This window comes from Myotis lucifugus, unplaced genomic scaffold (assembly GCF_000147115.1).
Source record: "Myotis lucifugus unplaced genomic scaffold, Myoluc2.0 scaffold_52, whole genome shotgun sequence".
In the NCBI taxonomy this organism is placed as follows: Eukaryota; Metazoa; Chordata; class Mammalia; order Chiroptera; family Vespertilionidae; genus Myotis; species Myotis lucifugus.
Window position 1 is genome coordinate 5122949 of NW_005871100.1, and position 25795 is coordinate 5148743.

General features: G+C 38.4%; 1 protein-coding gene across 1 annotated transcript; it reads left to right on the forward strand.

Moving 5' to 3' along the window:
- Positions 1–52: 52 nt before the first annotated feature.
- CUNH7orf31 (chromosome unknown C7orf31 homolog) lies at positions 53–24757 on the forward strand. Its single transcript, XM_006088783.3, has 10 exons — positions 53–311; positions 903–1060; positions 5982–6158; positions 10397–10468; positions 12868–12897; positions 17113–17294; positions 19069–19157; positions 19870–20044; positions 20328–20419; positions 23708–24757. Exons 2-10 carry the CDS (start codon positions 927–929, stop codon positions 24527–24529), a joined length of 1773 nt encoding a protein of 590 aa, XP_006088845.1. The 5' UTR covers positions 53–311; positions 903–926; the 3' UTR covers positions 24530–24757.
- Positions 24758–25795: the final 1038 nt, after the last annotated feature.

Sequence of the window (25795 nt, forward strand, 5' to 3'; positions counted from 1 at the left end):
TCGGGACTGGGCTTCGGGCCTCTCTCCTCACTTCCGGTTCCGCTTCCGCTTGTCCAGGTCCCGGAGCTCCGAGGCCGGCTCCCCGCCAAACCGGGACCAGCCGCCCGCCGACCCGCAAGAATGCGTTACCTAGTGCCGCGGTCACGGCCGCCGTCACAGGCGCCCCGACCCCGCCCCGGCCCGCTCAGTCCCTCTCCCTCTCCCGCACCTGCCCGCGAGCTCCCCGGGGCCGCAGGTGCGGGCCACGGCGGAATTCCACGCCCCGCGAGGCCCGCCAGCTCTGGGGAGGGACGGGGAGGCCGATGTCCCAGGTGCGTCCGAACCCGAGGCTGCGCTCGGCGGGGCGCTGCTGGCCGGGGGCGCGGCCTGGGCGCTCCTGGGGGTCCCCCTCCAAGCCCGAGGGCGGGGTGGGGTTCTCACCCTTTGGGGCCCCGCTCTGCAAAGGGCTTCCCTCGCTCAGGACACCCGAAGTCTTCGGAAGCACCGCTGTTGATCTGCTGAATAATGAGTCTCCCTGCTCCATTGGGGGGACCATGGTGGGCGCGTTGATCAGCCAAGTTCCTGAACGGTTACGGCTAAATGTGAGGCCAGAACTGAACGTCAGCCCATGTCCGCGAAGTGGAGCCCTTGTAGGACGGACCTACAGGGGTTCACTCTACTCAGGAACATCTTCCACTTTGCGGATCTGTTTCCGTTGAAATTCATCCCCATAGTAATGATTGATGTGCCACCGCAGGGTCCAGGGAGGGGCTGTCGGGAGGGAGGAAGCCCCTGGCTCCTCTGCAGCCTTGGGGCGGACAATTTAGCAAAGCCTGTTTCCTGCCGGCCCTGAGGGAGGGTCCCTGTGACAGCGACCGAGTCACCCGCTGCCAAGTCAAGTGTGCCCTCCTTCTCTTGCCCAGATTGTGCCTTTTTAGCCGGGAAGCATGGAGGTGATCCACCACCGGCCCTGCTGCTGCAGGGAGCGTGAAGGAGCGGACCTCCTGTCAGACACCTTTTACTCCAATGAAGTGCACACTCCGCTGCAAACAGCTCCTCGCCCAACTTCCTCAGAGGACAGGTACAACAAAAACTAGAGAAAGCAAAACAGTTTAAAAGGGTTTCAATATGTTTGTATATGTAAGAAAAAAAAAACACTTGTGGTTATGGGCTCTTCTGTTTATCACACGATTGGGAACGCATAACATGACAATTACCTAAACTTTAAAGTGCTCACATCTGGTAGGAACTTGATAAAAAGTAAGTTGGTGTGTATTTTTAAAAGGTAGACATCAAATTCATCCATTGCATTATAAAACTCTAGGATGATTGGTTCCTTCATTTGAAAATTAATCTGTTTCAAACAGTTTTATTCTATAACACAGTCGGGTTAAAAATACTCCCAGGAGCTTGTTCATTGTTACACCTAAATTTTTGCTTTACCAAATTTCCTGTAACACAATAACTGCAGATTATGATTGAAATTGCATTTACTGTATAATGAGTCATTACTATGTGTGGGCACTCTACTAAATGCTTTTTATGTAATAAGTAGAGGCCCAGTGCACAAATTCATGTACCAATGGGGTCCCTCGCCTAGCCTGCGGGATCAGGCCGAAACCAGCTCTCTGGTTTGTGAGAGGGCGCAGGCCAGGTCAAGGGACCCCACCAGTGCACAATTGGGGCCAGGGAGGGGCAGAGGGAGGGCTCTAGGGCGTGTCTGGCCCGTCTCTCGCTCAGTCCCTATTGGCCAAACTCCAGCAGCAAGCTAACCTACCAGTCGAAGCATCTGCCCCCTGGTGGTCAGTGCACATCATAGCGAGCGGTTGAGTGGCCTTAGCATATCATTAGCATATTACACTTGAACGGCCAACCGGTTGACCAGACACTGAGCATATTATGCTTTATTATATAGGATTCTTTGAATCCTCACAACAACCCTAAGATATAGTACTATTATGTATGAAGTAATAGGTAAAACAAATTCTCCAAGATCTTAGTGCCAGCTTTTCTGCATTGTATTTACTTGAATCATTTTGAATCATTTTGAGGGGGTGGGGGAATTTCACACTTGGATGGGTGAAAAACTAGCCCGTGTGGTTGTTTTGTTTGTTTTTATTTTTTAATTTCATTTCATTTAGAATTATTTCTTTAAGACCTCTTCATTTAAGAATTATTTCATTAAGAAATCAGACAGCAAGTCTGGAACATCACTACCTCACAGGAAGTCCATTTGGAATGTTTCTGATTATTAGATAATTTTCTTCCTACTGAGAAAATTCCCCCTCATAATTTCCACCTGCTGATCCTGGTTCTTCCCTCTGAAGCCATGTAAAATAAGAAAATCAGTCATCTCCATGATAGCAGCCCTTCAAGAATGTGAAGATTCTTTTGGCCCTCAATGAGTTCTCTTTGTCAGACTAAACACTGGCTCTCAACAGACTTGACTCTTCTTTCTTCTTCCATCTCAGCTTTCACCATCTTGATCTTGCATAGATCTGTTCCGGTCTGTAAACATGCTCTTTATATGAAAAGGAAAAAGAAGGCTTTTTTCCTAATTATAAAACTAACACCTTCCTTATGAATACTTTAGAAACCATGGAAATCCATAAAGAAAACAAATTTCCCATTGTTTGACAGAAAGAAAAATTATGTACTTCCTTTGTACAGAATACCTGTTCTTTATCTAGAATGACCACCGTTAACATCTCAACATGTATTCTCTCCATTTTTTTAAATTTAAAGATCATATTCAATGTGTTTTTTGTAAACTATTTTCACTGAATGAAAAGGAATATTGTCATATTTGTGGAGAGAGGGCTCAGCTCACTTCTCCTGAGTTAGTCCTTGCTGTACCTTCTTTTCTACTATTAACCTGATTCCAAAAAGCGGTTGTCAGCCCAAAATTCCTCTCAGCTCCAAGGGCCATCCGATTAGGCAGGGCTTCCCCTGAGTCAGGGAGAACCGTTAGCAGATCATGTGTGATCTGGGGATGAGCAGTTGGCTTAAAAGCAGCATTGTGAGGTTTTATACTTGGCCAAAAGGTTTCGGAGTAGGAATTTAGGTCTGCCCTATCTGATTGATCTTTATCCCCTCAAAAGCACTCTAAGGCTTTTCACTGAAATTTTGATCCCTTCTAGCTAAATGATCTTATGGTTGATTTATAATTGGCTCCAAAACCCTTTAACTGGCATGAAATGTAAGAGAAGCATCTTTAAGAAAGTAATTGCTTTTTGTTAACTGACTATAAAATAAACATATGTCCTAGGTATAAACATGTTCCTGGCTTCTGATTACTAAAACTTGCTTTCTCTTTTACTCCATGGACTTCTTTCCTTTCATGGTCCCTAAGTAGGAAAGTCGGGATGATCATATATTCTTAGAACCCCTCCTGTTAACTCCCTCTCAAGAATCAGCCAGGCAGCTTACAGAATGAGAAGTTGGCTTTTCTCTCCAGGTTGTCATTTGGAACTGCTCTGGAAAGTGTCATCAAGAGAACATTGATTGGTACCTCTGTTCTATCAATGCTGAGGCTTATTTCTTCAGACCAGGTTAAAGGTCAATAACTCCCAACTCAAATCTCAAAAGCAAAACAAAATGAAAAGCTCCTAGCTTCTAGAAATTACCCTTCATAATGGTAAGGATGAACATGAGTCCTAGCATATGTTAGCTCTCAGCAGCTTAATTTTCTAAACATGGATGTGCTTAAGGGGATGTCTTTTTTTTAATATCATAATGTATTTTGAACTCAGTTGGTAATTTTAACAGCAGTGCAAAATTATTTCCTCACATCAGCCTACTTCTTTTTTTTTCTTTCCAGAATAGGTAACGCAGTCTATCACCATTGTTACCCAATGGTATACAGACAGGGTACATCAAAATCACCTGAGAAGCTTTCTAAAAATGCAGATTCCTGGGCACTCTCTGTAGATGTTCTAGCTCAGTAAGCTTGAGGTGGGTCTAGGGAATCTGCATTGTCAGAGTTTTCCAGCTTTTTTGAGAACCATTGGGCTACTGGAAAGCCTGAAAACAGTAAGACAATCAGGATTATGGTTCTGGCTCACCCATTGTCTTAGGGCAACTTAATCTTTATTCTTCAGTTACGTTCTTCACTGGTAAATTTTGAAGCAATTACAGTAGTCATTAATACAGGGTAGGGCAAAAGTAGGCTTGTAGTTATTTGTATGGAAAATACTACAATAAATAATAAGTAATAATACAAGAAGAAGATGGTTTGCTTTTGCCTCACCCTGTATATATACTCAGTTGATTGCTTTTTAAAATATTAATAAATTGATGGTGTTCTTTTGTATTTCTTCCATTGAACATTTAAGAATGACAGGTACAGCTATTAAGAATCACAGATGTCTATGTCCTTTTTCCATTCTGTTGACATCTTCTGATCTCTAGCACAAGCATGTCAAACTCAAAGGCTAACACGGGCCAAATAAACAAGGTTTAAGTTTATGTGGGCTGCAAAAACACAAAAGCTTCAATTTTCATAGAAACATACATTTATTTCGATAGAGACACACTGAATACAAAGGGCTGAAATAAATGAGTAATCGTTAACATAAAATAATCGAACATTTTAATAAAAATTAACATTTTTTCTTGAACATTAATTTCCCAGACACTGAATAACTGTGCAAATTAATAAGTGTAACGCAAATAAACCTATTTTTCTTGTTCTCCGAAAGTGAAACATTTCCTGTTGCGCACACCAAACAAATCAGTACAAGACTAATGACGTAGCAATCGGCTGCTAAAATATTCGCTGCTAGTATTAGTGGAGAGAAATGGTGTGCCTGCATGTATGGCACGTAAGGGAAATGAATGCAACAGGATTATAGTAATCAGTATTAACAAACGTTGTAGTTCGTTATAAATAATTATGTATAACAGGATATTGTAAAAATTAAGTTATGAAATTTTTATTAAAACGTTTCTTACATACCGCTATGTTGGCTGGGCCGTAAAAGTATTCATTGTGGACCACATGCGGCCCACAGGCCGCAAGTTTGACATGCTTGCTCTAGCAAGTTGTCTTGTTCATTAGGGAGACAAACATATTAATTAAGGAAGTGCCTTGACAATTGCTTCAGATTTCATTATACGTTCCCATTTTGTTTCTGGATTCATTCCATTGCTTTCTGATTGCTAAATATTTTTTTGACTATTAGCACTCTGCCAACTAAAAATTAAAGTATCTTTGTTCTGAGCTTTCCTTTAATCATGCCTTCCAATAATCACTGCTGGCTAAATTAAGCCTCCCAAGATTGGAATGTAATGTTCAAAATTCTGGAAAGTGACATATTTGTGAGTATACTAAAAACAACCTAATTGTACGCTTTAAATGGATGAGTTATATGGCATGTGAGTTATAGCTCAATAAAAACTTTTAAAAGATGTAAGCATACATACTACAACTATTATTGAAGAAGAAAAAAACTACAGATAATCTATAAGCCCTCAAGAATTTAACCTTCCCTCAGCAGTCCAATGATGCCTAAATAACAGTCTCGATATCATAATCTGCCCAGCACTGAGAATTCTGTAATCTGAAAATATAATCTAAAAATAGTTTTGAAGCTTGTCTTAGCCATTTGGGCAGCTCTAACCAACTACCACAGACTAGGTAGCTGGGTAACTCGTAAACAACAAACGTATTTCTCACAGTTCTGGAGGCTGGACGTCTAGGATCGTGGCTCCGGCAGGCTCCTGTTCTGGTGAGAGCCTTCTCCCTGGTTCGTCGCTGGCACCTTCTTGCTGTATCTTCAGCTGGTGGCAAAGCCAGCAAGCTCTCTGGGTCTCTTCTGTAAGAGTGTTAGTCCCATTCATGAGGGCTTCGCCTTCCTGACCTAGCCACCTCCTAAAGGCCCCACCTCCTGAATATCATCACAGTGGGCATTAGGATTTCAACATAAAAATTTGGGGGGACAAACATTCAGACCATAGTATTCCATACTGAAGCTATTTTAAAAGTCTCTCTTTTCTCACAGGTATCAGGAATTGAAGGAGTCGCTCCAACAATGCAGGCTTCCATGGGGTGCTGACAAGGAATATGGTGGGATGGTACCCATTTCACTCCCTGAGGAACACAGGCCAAAATGTGACCCTCTCCATGCCATGGGCAAGGGACATCAGCACTATGGATATGGTGGAGATACCTGGCCAAGGTAAGTAATCCTTCTGCCTTTCACACAGAGGTATTTATTATTCATTTTTATTTCTATTGTGAGTCCTTTCTCATTTAAATCTGCCTCCAAACTTATTTCTTTGACTATTTATAAGAAGACACAGATGGAAAAACTAATTATATAATATCTAATTGTGAAGTCAGTAAAAAAAAAAAAATCTGTGTTTATGGATATCTGCTGTCCTTAGAGATGTTCAAGTGTTATTATCAGAAATTTTGATTATTAATTTAATTCCCTTTCTAATCTCATTTTATCTAAAACTAAATGGGAATATCCTGAGAGATTTAATTAAAAATGTTTTTGCTTGAGCAAATAGCTGGCCTAATGTGTACAGATGTTCTTGAATTTTTGGAACTTTTGATTTCTAATTTGTTCATGAATCTGTAGTTATTAGAATCTATTGGGCATTGTTTTCAGTTATTAAAATATCTCAATAATCATTTATAAATCTTAAAGTCACTCAGTAACTTTATTTAAAACAGGTTAAAACTGAAGAGAAAGCAAAGATAAATCTGAGCAGTAAATATAATGTCACATGAATTATTTGCTAAAAATTATGAAATTTATTTTTTAAAATCCATTTAATAAAAAAATCCATTTTTTATTAAAAATTTATTTATTAAAATAAAATCCATCAAACTTTCACACACAGCTTACTTACTCCTGCTTTCTCTAGCAATCTTGGTTACCTAGTTTACTAATAATCTAACTAGCTTGTTGTTCTAAAGCAGTTAAAAGAAATTAGGAAAGACAAGTCAAAGCTAGAGAGAGAAACAGTAACAACAGGAACATGTGGCAGCCAATGACCGTTTCAAAGCCTAAGTAAAGCAGTAAAAAGCAGACAAATGAAAATGTGCTCACCGTCTCATCAGTTCCTGCATCCAGCTCCAAGTCTAGGATCTCTGTGTACATTCACTCCTGTCTAGTTCGGTCATAATCTTGTCATGACAGTCCACATGGATGCACTTAATAAACCTATCACCAACACACCCTATATGAAATAATAAGGAAAAGTAAAAGTTAATGCATAAAAGTATATAGGACACAACAAGGAAGAAAATATGGGATGTGACTAGACCTTATTTCTACTGGCATGAGGCTCTTATGTTATAATTTCCTTCCTCCACTACCCATTCCAAGTTCCCTTGCCCTCAGCCAGTACATGAGCTGGTAGTTCATTACCTGATGGAACAACCCCAAATTCTGTTCCTGGGAGATCTAAGCTCTTAGTGTGAGGCTGCTACAGTATTCCATTGCCACTGGAAGCAATCCTAGGAGGTGTCAAAAGCTTATTTAGGTTCCAGAAATACTCCTTTCCCCCATTCATTGTATAGCAGCAGTCCTCTTGTCCTTGATGTTAAGGATCAATCATCCCAGCCTACTTGGTACAGTCCTTTCTTGCCTGTTTTCTCCAGAGTCAAAAGGAGCCCCAATTACCTCAGCATCCCTTCAACTTCCAGTTCAACGGGACCGTTGTTGTGTTCTCTTGATGGAAGCACTGCTCTCTCGACCTCTAGACCAGCATAGCCCCAGGGGTGGGCAGGAAGTAAAAGTTAGTTCTCAAGTGTAACAGGAAGAAAACAGTCAGAGGCAGTCTCCCACTTACACCCTGTGCTTTTTAGGCCAGGCATTCTGTCGTTGGGGGAAACTATTGGTCAGTAGTTCAGTGCATGTGCCACACTCCAGGACAACACTCAGCCATAACCGAATCTTCAATAGGCTATTCTACCATTCTGCAAATCTGGTAAGACCATTGCACCTTTTAAATTCAACCCTTGCCTCTCTGGCAGGTGTGGCTAGGTTGGCGCTTCCTCCCATACACTGAAGGGTCACGGGTTCAATTCCTGCTCAGGGCACAGGCCCAGGTTGTGGGTTTGATCCCCAGTCAGGGTACATGTGGAAGACAACTAATTGATGTTTTCGACTTTTAAAAGAAAAATCGTATCTAAAATGTTTTTCTACCACCAAGAAAAAAAATACATTCTTGTCTATTTTATTTTAATATTTGTATGTATTTCTCTCAATTCCTTTGATTTTTAACCATCAGAAGTTATCTTTTTGAGTAGTGTGAAATACTATTCAGTTATGGCTGAGTGTTGTCCTAAAGAGTGTGGCATGTGCTCTGAACCAATTACCAATAAGTAGTTTCCCCAAAGATAGGATGCCTGCTCTAAAAACGTCCTCTCAACTCTGCTGTGAACCTAAAACTGCTCTGGAAAAAAAAAATCTTTTTTAAAAATCTAAAAGGCCCACCCCACCAATCTCAGTCTCTTTCCTGGAGAGAATTGCAGTCACCACTACCCTGTATCTCCTTTCACACCTTTAGTTACAGAATTATATGGGCACCCATTGAAAATAATATGGTATTATTTTATACTAGAGGCCTGGTGCACAAAAATTTGTGCACTCGCGGTGGTCCCTCAAGCCGGTGTGTGCCCTCTCGCAGTCTGGGACCCCTTGGTGGATGACCACCTGCTGGCTTAGGCCCGCTCCCCAGGGGATTGGGCCTAAGCTGGCAGTCAGACATCCCTCTGGCAGCCCGGGAGCCCTCGGGGGATGTCCACTTGCCAGCAGGGAGCAGGCCTAAGCTGCAGTTGGATATCCTTAGCGCTGCTGAGGAGGCAGGAGAGGCTCCCACCACGACCGCTGTACTGGCAGCCATCAGCCTGGCTTGTGGCTGAGCAGAGCTCCCCCTGTGGGAGCGCACTGACCACCAGGGGGCAGCTCCTGCATTGAGCGTCTGCCCCCTGGTGGTCAGTGTGTGTCATAGTGACCAGTCATTCTGCTATTAGGGTCAATTTGCATATTACCCTTTTATTATATAGGATGTGGATACATTTGATATATAGTATTAGGCAAGTTAGTTCTTTTTATCTTTTTAATTTCTCAGTGTTCCACAACATGGATACATCATAGATTACTTAACCATTCTCGTAATTTTTTTGCATTAACTATAAGTAATAAATATGTTTGTACAGAAACGTTTCTCTAGGGAAAATCCAAAGTGGAAGTTTGGGGTCACAATATATAAATATTTTTAATTTTAGTAGATAGAGCCCAAGTGCTTTATATTCTCTTGGTAGTAGCTAAAAGTATCCATTTCTCCACACTCAAAACCCAACTGTATTATAGTATCAAACTGTATAACCCCCCCAACCGGTAAATAATATCTTGGTTATCGAATGCATTCTCAGATTAGGTTGAGAAATTTTGTTCTTAGGTATAGCCATTACATTTCCTTTTCTATCTATCTTATTTTTCTCCATTTTTATAGTTTGTCTTTTAGCTATAGATTTTATTAGTTCTTTATGTTCTGGATATTAATCCTTTACATATCTTTATTGCAAGTATTTCTTCCAACCTATGTTTTGTTTTGTATTTTAAATACGTTTTTATTAATTTTTAGAGAGAGAGGAAGGAAGAGGGAAAGAGAGAGAAACATTGCTCAGCTGCCTCCTGCATGCCCCCTACCAAGGATGGAGCCTGCAACCCAGGCATGTGCCCTGACAGAGAATTGAACTGGTGACCTCTCAGGGCACACCAGCCAGGGCTCCAGTCTGTTTTATTTGAACTTTTTATGCTGTCCTGACTTCACGTTTTTCATTTGATGTTATTGTATTTACTTTTGGGTTTTGACTTTTAAAATAAAAATATTATTTAAAATGTTTTTCCTATCACCAAGGAAAAATGCATTCTTGTATATTTTATTTTAATAATTGTATGTAGTCCCTAGTTATTTAGATTTTGAATCCATCTGAAACTATCTTTGTGAGTAGTATGAAATATAAATCTATTTTTTCCAAATAGCTATTGAATTTTTCCTGCATTGTATATTGAAAGTAAATCCTCCTCCACTGATATAAAATGCCTCCATTTTTCCCAGCCCGAGTTGCTCAGTTGGTTGAGCATCTGCCTGTGTACCAAAAGGTTGCTGGTCCGATTCCTGATCAGGGCACATACCTGGGCTGTGGGTTCAATCCCCACTTGGAGTGTATATGGAAGGCAAAGGATCAATGTTTCTCACATCAATGTTCTCTCTCTCTAAGCATGTCCTCAGGTGAAGATTAAATAATAAAATAAAATGCCACCTTTTCATATACTGAATTTCCCAATACACATGGTTGTATTAGTCTATTTGCTATTTGCCTTTCCCTGTCTCACTGTTACACTGTGTTAATTTGAAAAAGTGTTCAATTTAATTTCTTCTTTCTTTTCAGAAGGCTTCCTATTGAACAGTTCTATTATTTGACACAGAACAAAAAAAGTGACATCTATGGAAATGATTCTTTGTAAGTTCGGGGTTTCTTTTTCTTATGTTAGATCAAATAACATTTTTTATATTTGTATTGAATTCATAGATGAAGGAAGAGGGAGGAAGAAATAGAAACATCAATGATAGAGGAACAATGATCAGCTGCCTCTTGCACACCCCCTGCTGGGGATGGAGCCCGCAACCAGGTCATGTGCCCTGACAGAGAATCAAACCCTGACCTCCTGGTTCATAGGTCATCACTCAACCACTGAGCCACACCAGCAAGGCCAAATAACATTTTTTAAGTGAAAATGAGTTATATGATAAATGTTTTTTAAAAAACCAAAATAGGAACTTTTAGAAAATACAAGTGTTCCTTTTTTTATAGAGATCATTAATAATAGAAACCAAGACCAAACAAATGACAAAAATAAAACAAATAATCCTAAACTCACTGATTCTAATATTTAAACAAGTGAGGAAAAAGTAGGAAATATAAATTAGATTATAATGTTCGAAGGGATTTAAATAGGCCACTTTGGTCCATTTCCCTGCTTTTGACCTAGTTACTCAATCTAATATTTACATATCTTTAAAGGTTCACAGAAAATGCTAAGTGCCCTCAACAAAAATTTTAATTGGAATTTTATGAGACATTCATTATTATAATCTACAAATAACTCTTAAAAAGACTATTCCCTAAGTCTCTTTTGGATAAGGAATACATGGTAATTATTTTTTACTCTTTGAAATAGTTGGTGGTATACAATACAAAATCATACTTTTTAATTTTCAGATAAAAATAAAACACTGACAATATTGAAGTAACTGAAAATATCCCTTCTTTGCCTTTAACAAATTATGAATTCATTTCTGAGTAAGAAGTTAATATAGAGTTTAGCCACAAGAGGGAGCCAAAAAGACATATTTGTGGTTAGTAGGCCCTGTTTATCCCTTTGGGATTAGTTAACTTTGAAAAGTAGGTAAGAGTATGACTGGTTCAGGTCAAGGAATTGGTGTCTCTGAGCATATTTTCTTTTCATTCATTTTATCTTCTTTTTTTTAATATATTTCTATTGATTTCAGAGAGGAAGGGAGAAGGAGAGAAACATCAATGATGAGAGAGAATCACTGATTGGCTGCCTCCTGCATGCCCCCTACTGGGGATCGAGCCTGCAACCTGGGCATGTGCCCTTGACCGAAATCGAACCCAGGACCCTTCAGTCCCCAGGCCGATGCTCTATCCACTGAGCCAAACCAGCTAGGGCTCATTCACTTTATTTTCAAACTTTGAGGATTGTCTTTAGAAGCTTTCCTTTTTCTTTAAAAAAAATTTCCATTTTGAATCAAATCAATTTTAGGCACACATTTGTCAATGCCATCACTAAATGTGTCACATGAGAAAATTTTTAGATGCTGACAATGTTTCACAAATAATAGCCAATCTACTAACTCTAGATCCCTTCGATTGTTATATTCATTGCCCCCTGTTCCCCAACTCAACCAGAAATATAACCGGAAGACAAGACATGTATTTTTTTTTTAAGTTCCAAACCCACAAACTTAGAGTCTAAATAAAGAAGGGCATAAACATGTTATAGCTCATATGAATCATGTATTTATAATATAGACTAATAAAATTATATGGCTAATATACCATTTCCTAAATAGAAAAACATAAAAAATTAAAAGAATATACTCAATTTTACTGATATTTACTATCAACTGATTAACATTCTGTTCATTTTTTACACCTGAAATATTTAGAAATATTTGTATAGTTAGAAACTAATTGTTAGACCCAATGAAAATGGATGACAATCTTTGCCTAGTGTGGACTTTGTTCCTGGGCTGCACTATTACTTCTTGGCACGCAGGGCTCAGCATATTTAGTGAGTACACAAACTTCAGATGAACTTGTTCAGAAAAGGCGTACCTTCAGTACCTTGTTCAGTTTTGTTCTAGCCTCTCTGTCAATGGAGAGATCAGCAATCCTGGGCAAAAGGACAAAGCACACAGTACTCAGGTCACTTTAGGTCGTGTAATTGTACCACATGCACACTGGCAGGCTGCTACCGCTTGACTATGAGGGTGAATGTCAATAAGAACAGAGCTCTGTTATCATTACAAGTAGCAATCCTACCTGCACTGCAAGTAAGAAATGCACAACGGGTGTTTAGTAGGACTGAAATTAGAGTAACAGAATGGTAAAAAAATGATCAATAGACAACTGAGATAGGATGACATCATATCTCTCTGGTTAGCTATTCATTGTTCCAGAAAGTCAATCAGGATATTATGAAGTCAATATTATATAAAAGACACTATAGCTGGAAAATTGGATACTTCTTTATTCTTAAGCAAGTTTCTAATAGAAATGTAAACTTTAAAAAGTCCTTAATATAAATTAGGATTCGTTTCCTGTTTTTATTCTAGGTTGCCCAAACCACCTAATTCAGCAGTAGGGTAAGTATACACTTGTATTTCCCTTCCCTGTTCTTTTGTTTTTTTAATGTATTGATTCTAGAGAAACATGATTTCTTGTTCCACTTATTTATGCACTCATTGGTTGCTTCTTGTATATGCCCTGCCCAGGGATCAAACCCGCAACCCTGGCATATTGGGATGGTGCTCTAACCATTTGAGATACCCAGCCAGGTCCTTCTCTGTTCTAATCAAGGAAAAAATGTATTGGTGATTCAAAGGTCTTAGGGTGGGGACACATGAGACTTTTCATGAATGTGGGAGAGGCTGATACAGGTCCAAAGTTAGAGTATCATTGATTTCCCCCAATTATATGCCCTGCTAATCTTTTTTTTAAACAAACTTTTTTAGTACAGTTTTATATTTACAAAATTATTGGGAAACAGTAGAGTTCCTATATACCTCACACCCAGTTTCTCCTGTTATTAGCATCTTACATTAGTATGGTACATATGTCACAATGAATGAGCCAAATATAAAGTCCATACTTTACTCAGATTTCCTCAGTTTTTCCCATAAGGTCCTTTTTGTGTTCCAGGATCCCATCCAAGAATTTGGTAGTCTCCTTAGTTCCTTAGGTTCCTTTTGGCTGTGACCATTTCACAGTTTTTTTTATGGTCTACACACTTTTGAGGATTACAGGTCACATGCTTTGCAGAATGTCCCCAAGTTGGGATTTGTCTGGTGTTTTTCTCATAATTGGACTCAGCTAGTGTGTTTGGGGACGGAAGAGCTAAAGTGCCATTTTTATCACATCCTATCAAGAGTACATGCTATTTGAAATTTTTTTTTAAATTTTGTTTTATTGCTTAAAGTATTACAAAGAGTATTACATATGTCTCCTTTTTTTTTTCCCCTTGACCATCCCCTGGCCTCCCCTACCCCCCAGTGTCTTGCATCCATTGGTTATGCTTACATGCATGCATACAAGTCCTTCGGTTGATCTCTTACCGCCCCCCTCCAACCCTCCCCGGCTTTCCCACTGTAGTTTGACAATCTGTTCAATGCTGCTCTGCCTCTGTATCTATTTTTGTTCATCAGTTTATAATGGTCTTAATTATCCATAAATGAGTGAGATCATGTGGTATTTTTCTTTCATTGACTGGCGCTATTTGAAATTTTTTTAATTATTTAAAAGAGTACATGCTATCAACATAACTTACCACTGTTGATGTTGACCTTGATTACCTGGCTGAGGTAATGTTTACCAGGTCTCCCCATTGTACAGTTACTCGTTTTCTCCCCTTTCCATACTGTACTCTTTAGAAGAAAGTCATTCTAGACAGCCTACACTTAGAGATCTAGAATTATGCTCCCCCTCCTTGAGGAAAACGTACTTACATAACTTACTGGCATTGTTCTACCCCATTATTTATTTATGATCCGCTTATATCAATATGGACTCAAGGATACTCATGTTGTACTTTGGTACTTTAGTAGTAACCCTGTACTACTTTACTTGTTCTGTTACTCAGGTTGACCACTGGGAGCTCTCTCAGTTGGCTCCTATATCCACATACCCATCCGTGTGGTGTCCTTCTGACATGTTTGTTTGTTTGTTTGTTTGTTTAGTACTATATCACTTACTGTTGTGAGGGTTTTATTTTCCTTTGAACAGTTCCTTACTTTCTTGCGTACAAGACGCTACACACTCATATATTTCCTGCCCCAGTCCTAGAGTCAGCCATTTCTCCAAGGAGCCCAGTTCCTTCTATGGGAGAATGGTATTAGAAAACAGGATCTAAACACTAGGTGTGCTTGATGCTACTAAAGTACCTGTCAGTCTTAACTGAAAATAATAAGGTAACATTTTAAAATTATGTTACAGGGTAAGATCTGCTCAAAAGGCTATTAAAATTTATCCCTAGCCAGTTTGGTGCAGTGGATAGAGCATCAGCCCATGAACTAAAGGGTCCCAGGTTCGATTCTAATCAAGGGCACATACCTTGGTTGCAGGTTTCCCAGACCTGGTTGAGGTGCATGCAGGAGGCAATCGATCAATGTCTCTCTCTCATGTCGATGTTTCTCTCTGTCTCTCCCTCTCCCTTCCACTCTCTAAAAATCAGTGGAAAAATATCCTTTGGTGAAGATTAACAACAACAACAAAAAGGCAAAAGAAATTTTTAAATCTTAGTTGTTTTGGGGTTTTAAAAAACACAACTATGTGAAGACCTTTGTTTTGGACTTCCCAAATTCTCTTAATAGAAATATGAAAAGTAAAGCCCTTTTTGTTGGGTTCTTTTTCTCAGATCACCTGTCTGCTTGTAGCCTGATAAATTCCAAAGTCTCTTCCTTTGACATGGTCCTCAAACATCCCCAGGAAAGAGCTGTTATCATCTTGTTAAACATCTTGGTAAATCTTGCTCAGACAGCCCATGCCTCTAACTGAACGATGTATACAAACCAAATTCCTTTATTTAAATGCCTGTGAGGTTAAGTGAATGATGTTCTGCCTTTTCTTATCATTTCTTTTCTATTTAGGGACTCAAGACACAAAATGAAAGTAACCTTTATAAATCATTTAATATAACCAGGAACATAATATTTTCTGCAAAATATATTATTCCTTAAAGGAATAAAAATACATTCTGGTCATTTAATACTGTTGTATTCAAAACCTGAGTAGGATAAAACCTGAAAATTTAGTGGAAGGTATAATTTTGCAATGTTTTTTAACAAACAAATATAACCTTTGCAATATATTGAATGAAATCTCATAACATACATAGACTCACAGTATACAGAGTCCATAGTTTTCAGGTCTTAGAATAAGTAACATCTTCCTGAATCATTACTAGATATAACTTAATACTATTTGCTAGGAAATACACATTTCTAGAATCTAAAGGGGAAAAAATTTCTGCCCTGCCTTCCTAACCCCCACCTTTTACCCCTTCATGAAGCCAAAATCCTGGCCACTGACAAAACCAGAAGATTCTGAGAACTACACACACATTTTGCAAATTTACTTCCTATCAAGGAGACCACTCCCCAGAAATGGTTTATGGAATTCATGTAGTTCTTTTGTTGTAATTTAACATGTTCTTGGCCCTTAAAACTTACTTTCTAAAGTAATGAGTAATCTCTACTTTTTTAAAAATAAATTTGTATTGATTTCAGAGAGGAAGGGGGAGATAGATAGATAGATAAATAGATAGATAGATAGATAGATAGATAGATAGATAGATAGATAGATTGATAGATAGATAATGATGAGAGAGAAAATCATCAATCAACTGCCTTCTGCAAGCTGAGGATCGAGCCCACAACCTGGGCACATATCCTGACCAGGAATCGAACAATGACCTCCTGGTTCATAGGTCGACGCCCGACCACTGTGCTACACCAGCCAGCCAGAACATGGGTTTTGTACTAGACCACAGCAAACACCATCCTTTCCTGATTCAAGTAGATCGGACACTCTCCATGAGCACGGATGTGTGCATTCCTACTTTATTCACACAGTTTGCTCAAACTATAAATGCTTATTTTCAAGTAGATTTAAAGAGGAAATTAATTTATGGGAATGGTTTACTATGGAATCCACAGAATTGGACACTGGAAATTTTTATTTATAACAAATGTGTAGTATATAAAATGAAATAGTCAGTATTGCTTCATTGAAAGAGCAGTTACTACACTAATTGTCATGACTCAGGAATGTCAGTCATTTGGAATTTAGGAATGCCCTGATTCTCTTCTCATATCATTAGAGTTGGCAACCTTGTGTCCTGTGTAGTAGTTGATGTGGCACTTTTTAAGCAAAGTAAGTAAACTGAAAAAGGTTTTAATGATCAGCAATAAAATAATGCTATACCCAATTCAAAAATAGGTTCAGGTGAGAGAGTTTGTGACAAGGGCAAGAAAACCTAATTCCTTTACAAACAAAAAAAGAGCTGACTGGCCTCCTAAATGACTTTTGCCTGGAGTCCAGATTTTTTGTCTTACAAAAATATTTTATTGATTGACTGATTGATTGACTGACTTGAGGGAAGGAGAAAGAGAGAAACATCGATCATTGTTCCACCTATTTTGCAACCACTGGTTGATTCTCGTATGTGCCCTGACTCGGGATTGAACCTGCAATCTTGGGATGGTACAGAATCTGCCATAAAGAAGGTCCCAATAAATATTTAGTGATTAATTTTTAAAACTGCACCTATTCTGTTTTGTTTTGTTTGCTCAACTAAATCTCAGTGAAATCTGCTCCCCGTATCCAGTTGAACATCCCTACCACACACACATCTGTCGCGGTGCCATGTTCCCAACCTTCACATCACCTAAGGATCGCTACACTGGCATTAACGCCCGAGGCCAACAGCCATTTCCCCCAACTGTGCCAACGAAGCCTTATGATACACTGATTTTGAAGACAAAAGGTAAGATGTAATTTAAAATCAGAACACGGTTAATTTTTCTTATATTTGGAGTTTATTCAATAATAAAATTAAAGAAAGAAGGGCAAAGGATTCAAGTCACAAAAGTATGACCATCAGAAAGTTGTTCTCAACTGTGGCTGCACTTCAGAATCAGCGGGGGCCTCGCCACAGACCAGTTAAATCAGAATCTCTGCAGGTGCCCTTACCTTTTCTTCTTTCTACAGAACCTCCCATGGCAGAGTCAGAAACATTGTAGAACTGGTTGTTTATAGTCTACTTATATTTTGTTTTTATTTCCTTTTTGCTCTCTCCTATGGTTTAGCTTTTTAAAATTCCATCTTCAGGTCATCAGCACAAGAAACAGTGGTGGGTTCAGAGCATTATGGATGTAGCAGCCGTGATGAAAGTGAAAGATCCTCATTGAAATAGGACTCAGAAAGTGATGGGAGCAGTTTGTTCAGTTCCTTTTAACACCTGGGAGCATTTTATCACAGATGCAAACATTGGGGTCTTCCCAGATTAGTTTTATTATAGAGGATGCTAAACCCATACACTAGTCTTCAAGTCTGTCCCACACTAGACACCTCAAAACAGAGAAGAAACCTACGGCAAAAGACTGAAGGTAACTGAAGGTGACAGAAGAGGTACACGGTAGGCAGAGATAAATACTTGTTGAATGAATGTGGGCTGTGAGGAAGGTAAGACCCAAGAACTGTCCTGTAACTCAGGTCCTCTGTACATGAATAATTGAACCCAAACATAAGAATAGGTCCTGCCATTACTATCAACCTCAGTACCTTACAGGGGTCAGTAACATTTTGAGAAATATTACAGTGGAATGTTTAACAGCACGGACTATGGAGTCAGACTGCAGGGGTTGAATTCTGGCTATGCCACTTACTCACCATAGACCATGGGAAAGTTTCCTCACTTCTGTGCCTCCACTTCTCAATCTATAAAACAGGAATATTAGTACCTACTTCATAGGTAATAGAGATAAGTGTTAGCAGTCACTATTTTTGTTACTCAGTTACCTGCTGTCAACCATGGTCTGAAAATATTAAATGGAAAATTCCAAAAATAAACAGTTTATAAGTTTGAAACTGCATGCCATTAAGTAGGGTGATGAACTCTCCCAATGTCCCACTCTGTGCCACCCTGACATAAATCATCCCTTTGTCCTGCGTGTCCATGCTGTATGGTACTACCCATTCATTAGTCACTTAGAGGCATCTGCGTTATCAGCCTGAAAAAACATAGTATAGAGAGAGTTCAGTACTATCCTCAGTCTCAAATATCCCCTGCGGATAAGGGGAGAACACGGTACCACCAATACCTAGGAAGCTGTATTGTTTAAGATGTTCTCTTTCAATACCTTTTTGGTAATCAAGTACTACATTTCTTGATATTTAGGCAGGGAAAAGCCAAAACAGGTAGTTTAGAATTATATTTGCTAAACTAGAAAGAGGATCCAGGAAGATTTATAATTTACCTAATTCATTAACAAAGAAAGGTAAAGTACGATTCCCCCTCCTACCACTGGGAGCACTGTGGTTAGAGAGTCATTCTCAGTCTTTGTGGCCCATACGCTGTGTATTAAGGGGGGAGGAGGTCAAGAAGTCAAAGCAAGCTGTAACTATATAGCTAAAATGTGCACCTGCATTTCTCTCTACCTCATATTGTCTTGTTTCTATTTACTGCACCCATAAATCCCATGAATTAGAAGATTGTTCTTATATATTCAGGATAACAGTGCTTGCCCTAAAAATTCCAGGTAATCCTTACAGACATGAACTGCTTGATATTCCCATGGATTCAAAGAAGAAAGCCTTGATGTGGCCAGGTCAGGGTGTGTATTATGACGTAAGTATTTTTAATGTGTGTTTAAAACAAAGTAAAAAATGTTTTTACTCTATATGTTTCTCAGAGTCCAAAAGATTGATTACTTTTATATTCTATCTGGGTGAAAATTTTGAGAGTTTGACCAGGATTCACATTTTTTGTTGTCGTTTTCTTAGCTGATTTCAGATAGTTTGGGCAGTTCTGTAACAATTCCACAATTACCAAAATAAGGTTCCTCCTGAAAGAAGGTGGAAGAGGACTGTATTTCAGTTACTGTGTGTCCCCCAACTCTATTCTTATGATTTAAACTATATTAAGTAACTCTAAATATGCATAGAGTAAATGAGAGATTTTAAGCAAGATTTACAATTTACTGTACAAACCATTATATTTGTGTAGAATCAAAAAGAAATTAGCCCTAGCCAGTTTTGCTCAGTGGATAGAGCACCAGCCTGAGGACTGAAGGGTCCCAGGTTCAATTCCAGTCAAGCGCACATGCCCGGGTAATGGACTCAATCCCCAATAGGGGGCGTACAGGAGGCAGCCGATAGATGATTCTCTCTCATTATTGATGTTTCTTTCTCTCTCCCCCTCTCCCTTCCTCTCTGAAATCAATAAAAATATATTTTAAAAATAAAATAAAAACAATTGCCACTGTTTATTGAGATAGTGAATCAGCTCTTATTCTACTAGATGACATCAATTGTAATAATCTTTTATGTTCATATTCTAGTTTCCTAAATGTGTTGAGAAAAACAAGCCAGTATTCTACCCCAAGCCTCCTAAAACCTTCGCTCCTAACACTTCTTTAAATTCATGGGATCCTGTTAACTCTCAAAAAGAAGCCAACATACAAAGAAATATTGAGCGGTCCCACTGGATCAGTTCATACACTCATGATTTCACAGGTATGAGTTCACTTTAATACAAGTAAAAAGAACATATTAGATCATTGACAAATGCTGCTATAAGCTTTCATCTAATATTTCCCCCTGTTTCTTAATCTAAAGTACCAATAGAAATTCAGGTGGGTGGTAAGTTTCTCTTAGCAGGTAACCAGGAGGTAAAGTTGGTTTTCATTTTATTGTTCTAATTATATTACAAAGGGGAGTGGGTGAGTTTTTCTCTAAAAGGTCACTTACATGCCATTTTTCATTTAACAAAATAATAAGACATGATGTTTCTATTAAGGTCTGGGGCCCATGAACCCCCTTGAACTGGATGATTACCATGAAAAGGCGATAGCAGAGTTAACTGGACAGATAGGATTTGACCCACAACCTGTAAGTAATTGCAGTCAACTCTCAGTTATTTGGGGGGAAAGTATCCACATGTTGGACTCTTTCTTGCTTTGCCCACTTCTTATTTGCTTTTTGAATATTGGTGAGTAAACTAGAAAACGGACATTTTAACTCATTTTAGAAGTTAATTCTGAATTGATCTAAACTGTCTTGAATACCTCTCTCCACTCTTTTGAAGAACAAAGTAGGTTTCTTTTTTTCTTCACAGAACTGGTTGTTTTCTAAAAAAAACATTGTATACTGTTACTATTGCTAAAATTTACAATGGCATTGTTTTACAAATGCTTACCTAGTAATTTAATGAGATTCTTAAATTCTGTGAATCTTTGCATAATTGTATATCTTGTACATTATCACTGCTTTTGAAGAGATAAAGGCTTCTTTCTGATATCCACAATGATTGAGTGTTGGCTGAATTACAACCAAAAGCCAGTACATTCTCTGTAAATATCAGAGATTTCTTAATTATGTGAAGTGACCTGAAAGAAATGATCAAGCCCTTTATGATTATGTAAATAAAATAAAATGACCTAATAGTATTCATTTATTGTTTTATTTGGGGCCTAAATTTTATCCTCTAAAACTACAAAGTTTTTAAAACAAAATTAATATTTTCAAAGAGGTAAACTGTGGAAAAACACATAAAAGACAACTATAAGCTATTTCAATATGAACTCTTTTAGACTGAACTGCACACAATTTTTTATACTAGCTTCAGTATTTCCCAAAGCGATATAAAATCATTAACACCAGAGTAGTTCCATAGACTGTGCTGTGTCATTCACTTTCAACTAGCATTCTCTAAGGCTACAAAAGATGATATATAACCCTAGCTGGTTTGGCTCAGTGGAGAGAGCATCGGCCTGCAGACTGAAGGGTCCCCAGTAGGGGGTGTGCAGGAGGCAGCCGATCAATGATTCTCTCTCATCATCATTGATGTTTCTATCTCTCTCTCCCTTTCCCTTCCTCTCTGAAATCAATAAAAGCATGTAAAAAAATAAAATAAAATTTTTTAAAAAGATGATACATCTACTTTTGTTAGGTGTGTTCAGCAGCTGTCCAGACTTCCACAGAGTTTACCCTGAGGAAGCAGTTTTATCATTTTTATTTAGAAATATATGCACAGTTGTACAAAGGATGTCTGTCAAGAATATTATGTGCAAAATTATTGTACAAGTAGAACAACACCTACATTTTTATTAATAGCAAGATAAAAATGCCTAAAATAGTTGGAAGTTTCCGTGAATCTTGCTGGTTTCTAACTAAAACATAAATAACAACTCTAGGAAGGCAGGGGTTAGTGGTAATAAATATGTATATGAAATATTTTGCTGTAGTAGAATAAAATAACGGTATTAAAAACTGCTTCTTCATAAAGGGATGCTGTCAAAGTAGGATATGATACACCCTATACTTTTTATTTTTTTAATATTTTATTTTTACTGATTTCAGAAAGGAAAGGAGAGAAATAAAAAATATAACGATGAGAGATAATCATTGATCGGCTGCCTCCTGCACACCCCCTACTGGGGATTGAGCTCACAGCCGGGCATGTGCCCTTGACCAGGAATCAAACCCGGGACCCTTCAGTCCACAGGCTGCTGCTCTACCCACTAAGCCAAACCATCTAGGGCTATACTTTTTCTTTATGATAATTTTAACAAAGCATTTCAAAGAGCTAGGGGTTTTTTTCTTTTTTTTTTTTTTTTCATAGTATCTACTCAAACCTGATTAAAGGTTGTAACAGATTTGTTACAAGTAGTATGGAAATTCTTCCAACTATGAACAGAGAAGGTTCCAAAAGTATGTTCCTCAGTTCATTTTTTTCCTAAGTCCAAACTACTTTTACTATCTCACCATTCTCATTTTTATCTCTGCCGTCTCTATTCCATTATCATCATATATCCATTCTTTTTTAGTTTTTTTCTTCAATATATAAAAATGTTCAAACACACAGAAAAGTTTAAACAGTTTTACAGTTAATATGCATATGCCCATCTCCTCAATTCTACCATGAGCATTTTACTATACTTATCACAGAATCCATATTTCCATCCCTCCACCCATCCTTGTTATTTTTATGCACTTCAGAGTAAATTGAAGACAGAAGCATACTGTACCTCTCAACATTCAGTATGTATATCATTAACCACAGTTCAGTTTGTTTGCAGTGTTTTCTTTTAAGGTAAAATGTACATTCAGGCCGAAACCGGTTTGGCTTAGTGGATAGAGCGTCGGCCTGCGGACTGAAGGGTCCCAGGTTTGATTCCGGTCAAGGGCATGTATCTGGGTTGCGGGCACATCCCCAGTAGATGTGCAGGAGGCAGCTGATCGATGTTTCTCTCTCATTGATGTTTCTGACTCTTTATCTCTCTCCCTTCCTCTCTGTAAAAAATCAATAAAATATATATTTTTTTAAAAAATGTACATTCAGTGATATGCACAAATCTTAAGTGTACACTCAATGGGTTTTGACAAATGCATAACCCAAACCTCTAGCAATATATTGAAAATTACCATCATCTCAGAAAGTTCCTTCATGCCTCTTCAACTCCTCCCCTCCCTCCTCCTGCCCCCCAAAGACATATACCTATTAATCAGCTTTTCAATACACTCACTACTTTTGCAGTTACAGACATGACTGAGTTCACAATATTTATAAAACATCTCAAAAAACAGGGACAGTTATGACAAATTCCTCTCAGACCAGTGTTTCCGCAACATAGCACATCACTAACCTCAGCATCACTGAGATGTTAGTTGAAAAAGCAGATTCCTGAATCACAATCTCAGAGGATCAAGTTTAGGAATCTCGCTTTCTTCCAGCTCCAAAGCTGATTTTCAATGAACCAAGGTTTAAGCACCCTTGCCCTTGGCCTAATAAAGAAGGCTAATAACAGATTTAAATAACTTTCCATAACTTTTAACATCAACTGTTGGTGATGGGCAATTTTGTTCCAATGATTATTTTACATCTTTGAAAGTCTGAAAGCAAAGCATTTCTACATAGAGGAATTTCTGTATAGCCAAGTACAAATACACCCTTTCCATATTAATAAAAACTAGTAGAGGAGGAAAACATGTTTATTAAGACCCAAATTTCAGTATCTTTAAATATAAAAAAAGTCAAATGTGTACTCTTACACCCATCTGTGTTTACTCAGGCAGTGAAAATGGGTATGATTTTTGACTGGCCATTTATGGCAATATCCTTTACAATGCCAGGTTTATTAATTAATCACTTTTCTCCTTTTTATCCCACCACTACAGTCAGAAAAATTCCATCCTGTCTTTAAACCCCCCAGACCCTTGGATGGACGAATAGCTCGACTGATTCAGAACCAACGTCCTCTGGAGGCTGTTGTCCAGCAAAGACCACCTCCCTGTCCTGATTGCACCCCTAGAGTTTTGTGTAATTTTCATACCTTCATACCCAGTTCTTCAGAAATGATGGCACTTCGTGATAACACACTAGCAGGTATGATCCATAAACACCAGGAAATTGAAGACAAGATTAAGGAAGAACAACGTTTGTTATCTACCTTTGCAAGTCCACCTTGTTACCCAACGAAAGATATGACTAACGGTTATGACATACAACCATTTCCAAAAATTACAGATACTAAAAAGACAGAAGATTTGTACTGGAGACAGCTGCCATTAAAACCCCAACCTGCACCTCACTACCACCCCAACCAATACATTCAATATGAACATTTTAAATCTGCCTTACTTGACCAGCATACTATGTGTCAAAACCCTGTTAACCTTAGTACGCCTAGTCCTGTACAAAATAAGCCAGACTCAGAAGCTCTTGATCTAGGATGTTTTTTAAGGAAGCCAGAAGAACAGCTGACCTTCAACACAGAAAACGATGAAGAAACAAAATCTCTTCTGGGTTGGATTCCTAAAGTTGGAGGGGCCAAGACTCAGGCCAACCTGCTTGAGCTTAAGAACTCTTTTTCAAAAACTGGTGCACAAAAACGTTTCCATAAATCAATTAGAGAAGACCATAAAGACCTTAGGAATAAGGTACATTTAGGGATGAAACACCAATTCTATGACCATAATTCCTATTATTTCTACAATTGAGATATTCATCTTTCCCTTCAAAACACAGCCTCTTGCAAGAAAAGAAAATAGAATTTCTTCCTTGTTACTGGATTCTGTTTTATAGAGGAGCCATCATGAACCTTGCTAATGAGGTTTATGTTTTCAGGAATTTAAGTTTGCATCTGGTCAGAGGAACCCAGAAAAGGTGATGTTTTGACTTCTTGAAAAGTTTAACAATTTGGCAATAAAATATTAGAACCAGAAAAACTTATAGTCTTTCATCTCATTTCCAAATGATATTCCAAGTAATTTCCCAAAACAAAGTTTACATTAGTTTTTAAAAAATATCTGGGGGGATAAAACCCTCAGATGTCCAATAATGGACAGATGTCTATACAAATTATATTACCTTAATAAATAGGTGAACACTATCTCTTTATGTAAATGTTTGTACAAAATAACATTAGGTACAAAAGACAAAACTCAAATGCCCTGTCAATTGAGGGATAGACAACTCTGCAAACTACATTCCTTCATAAAGTAAGGATGCAGGCCCTGTTCTTTTTACATGTAAAACATGAACAAAATGTCAGTAGAAAAGATGAAACCCAAAATGCTCTGTATGCACACATTCTACGCAAGATGTTTCTTTTCCTTTACACATGTGGTAGAGAAACATAACCAGTTCTTGAATGCAGGGGGAAAAAATGATTCTATTGTGAAGATCTGGCAATGGCTTTATTTAATAACTGGTGAGTTCTTATTCTGATAAGAAAGGATGGTGTCTTAGTCCGTTTGGCCTGCTAGATAACAAAATACCATATACTAGGTGGCTTATAAACAAACTTATTTCTCAGTTCTAATGGCTGGAAAGTCCAAAGTCATGGTGCTGGCAGATCTGGTGTCTGGTGAGGTTCTCACTGTGTCCTCACATGGTAGAAGGGGTGAGGGTCTCTGGAGCCTCTTTTACAAGAGCACTAATCCCCTTCATGAGGGCTCTGCCTTCATGACAATCACCTCCCAAGGCCCCGTCCTCATAAATCAATTTGGGGATTAGGATGTCAACATATGAATTTTAGGGTAACGAACATTTAGACCATAACAAATGGCTTGATATTAATTAAGCCAAATCTCATCATTTTTGGAAGGTGTCCACAAGAGTTAAGCTACCCCAGATGCAGGTAAATTCATTTAATGTGCCAAGAGGTTTATTTTAGACAGTTTATCACGGAAAGTTCATAAGGAATTTCTAGGAGGCATTGCTTGAGATTTCTTTTTTGTTTTTGCTTCATAACCGACATGTCA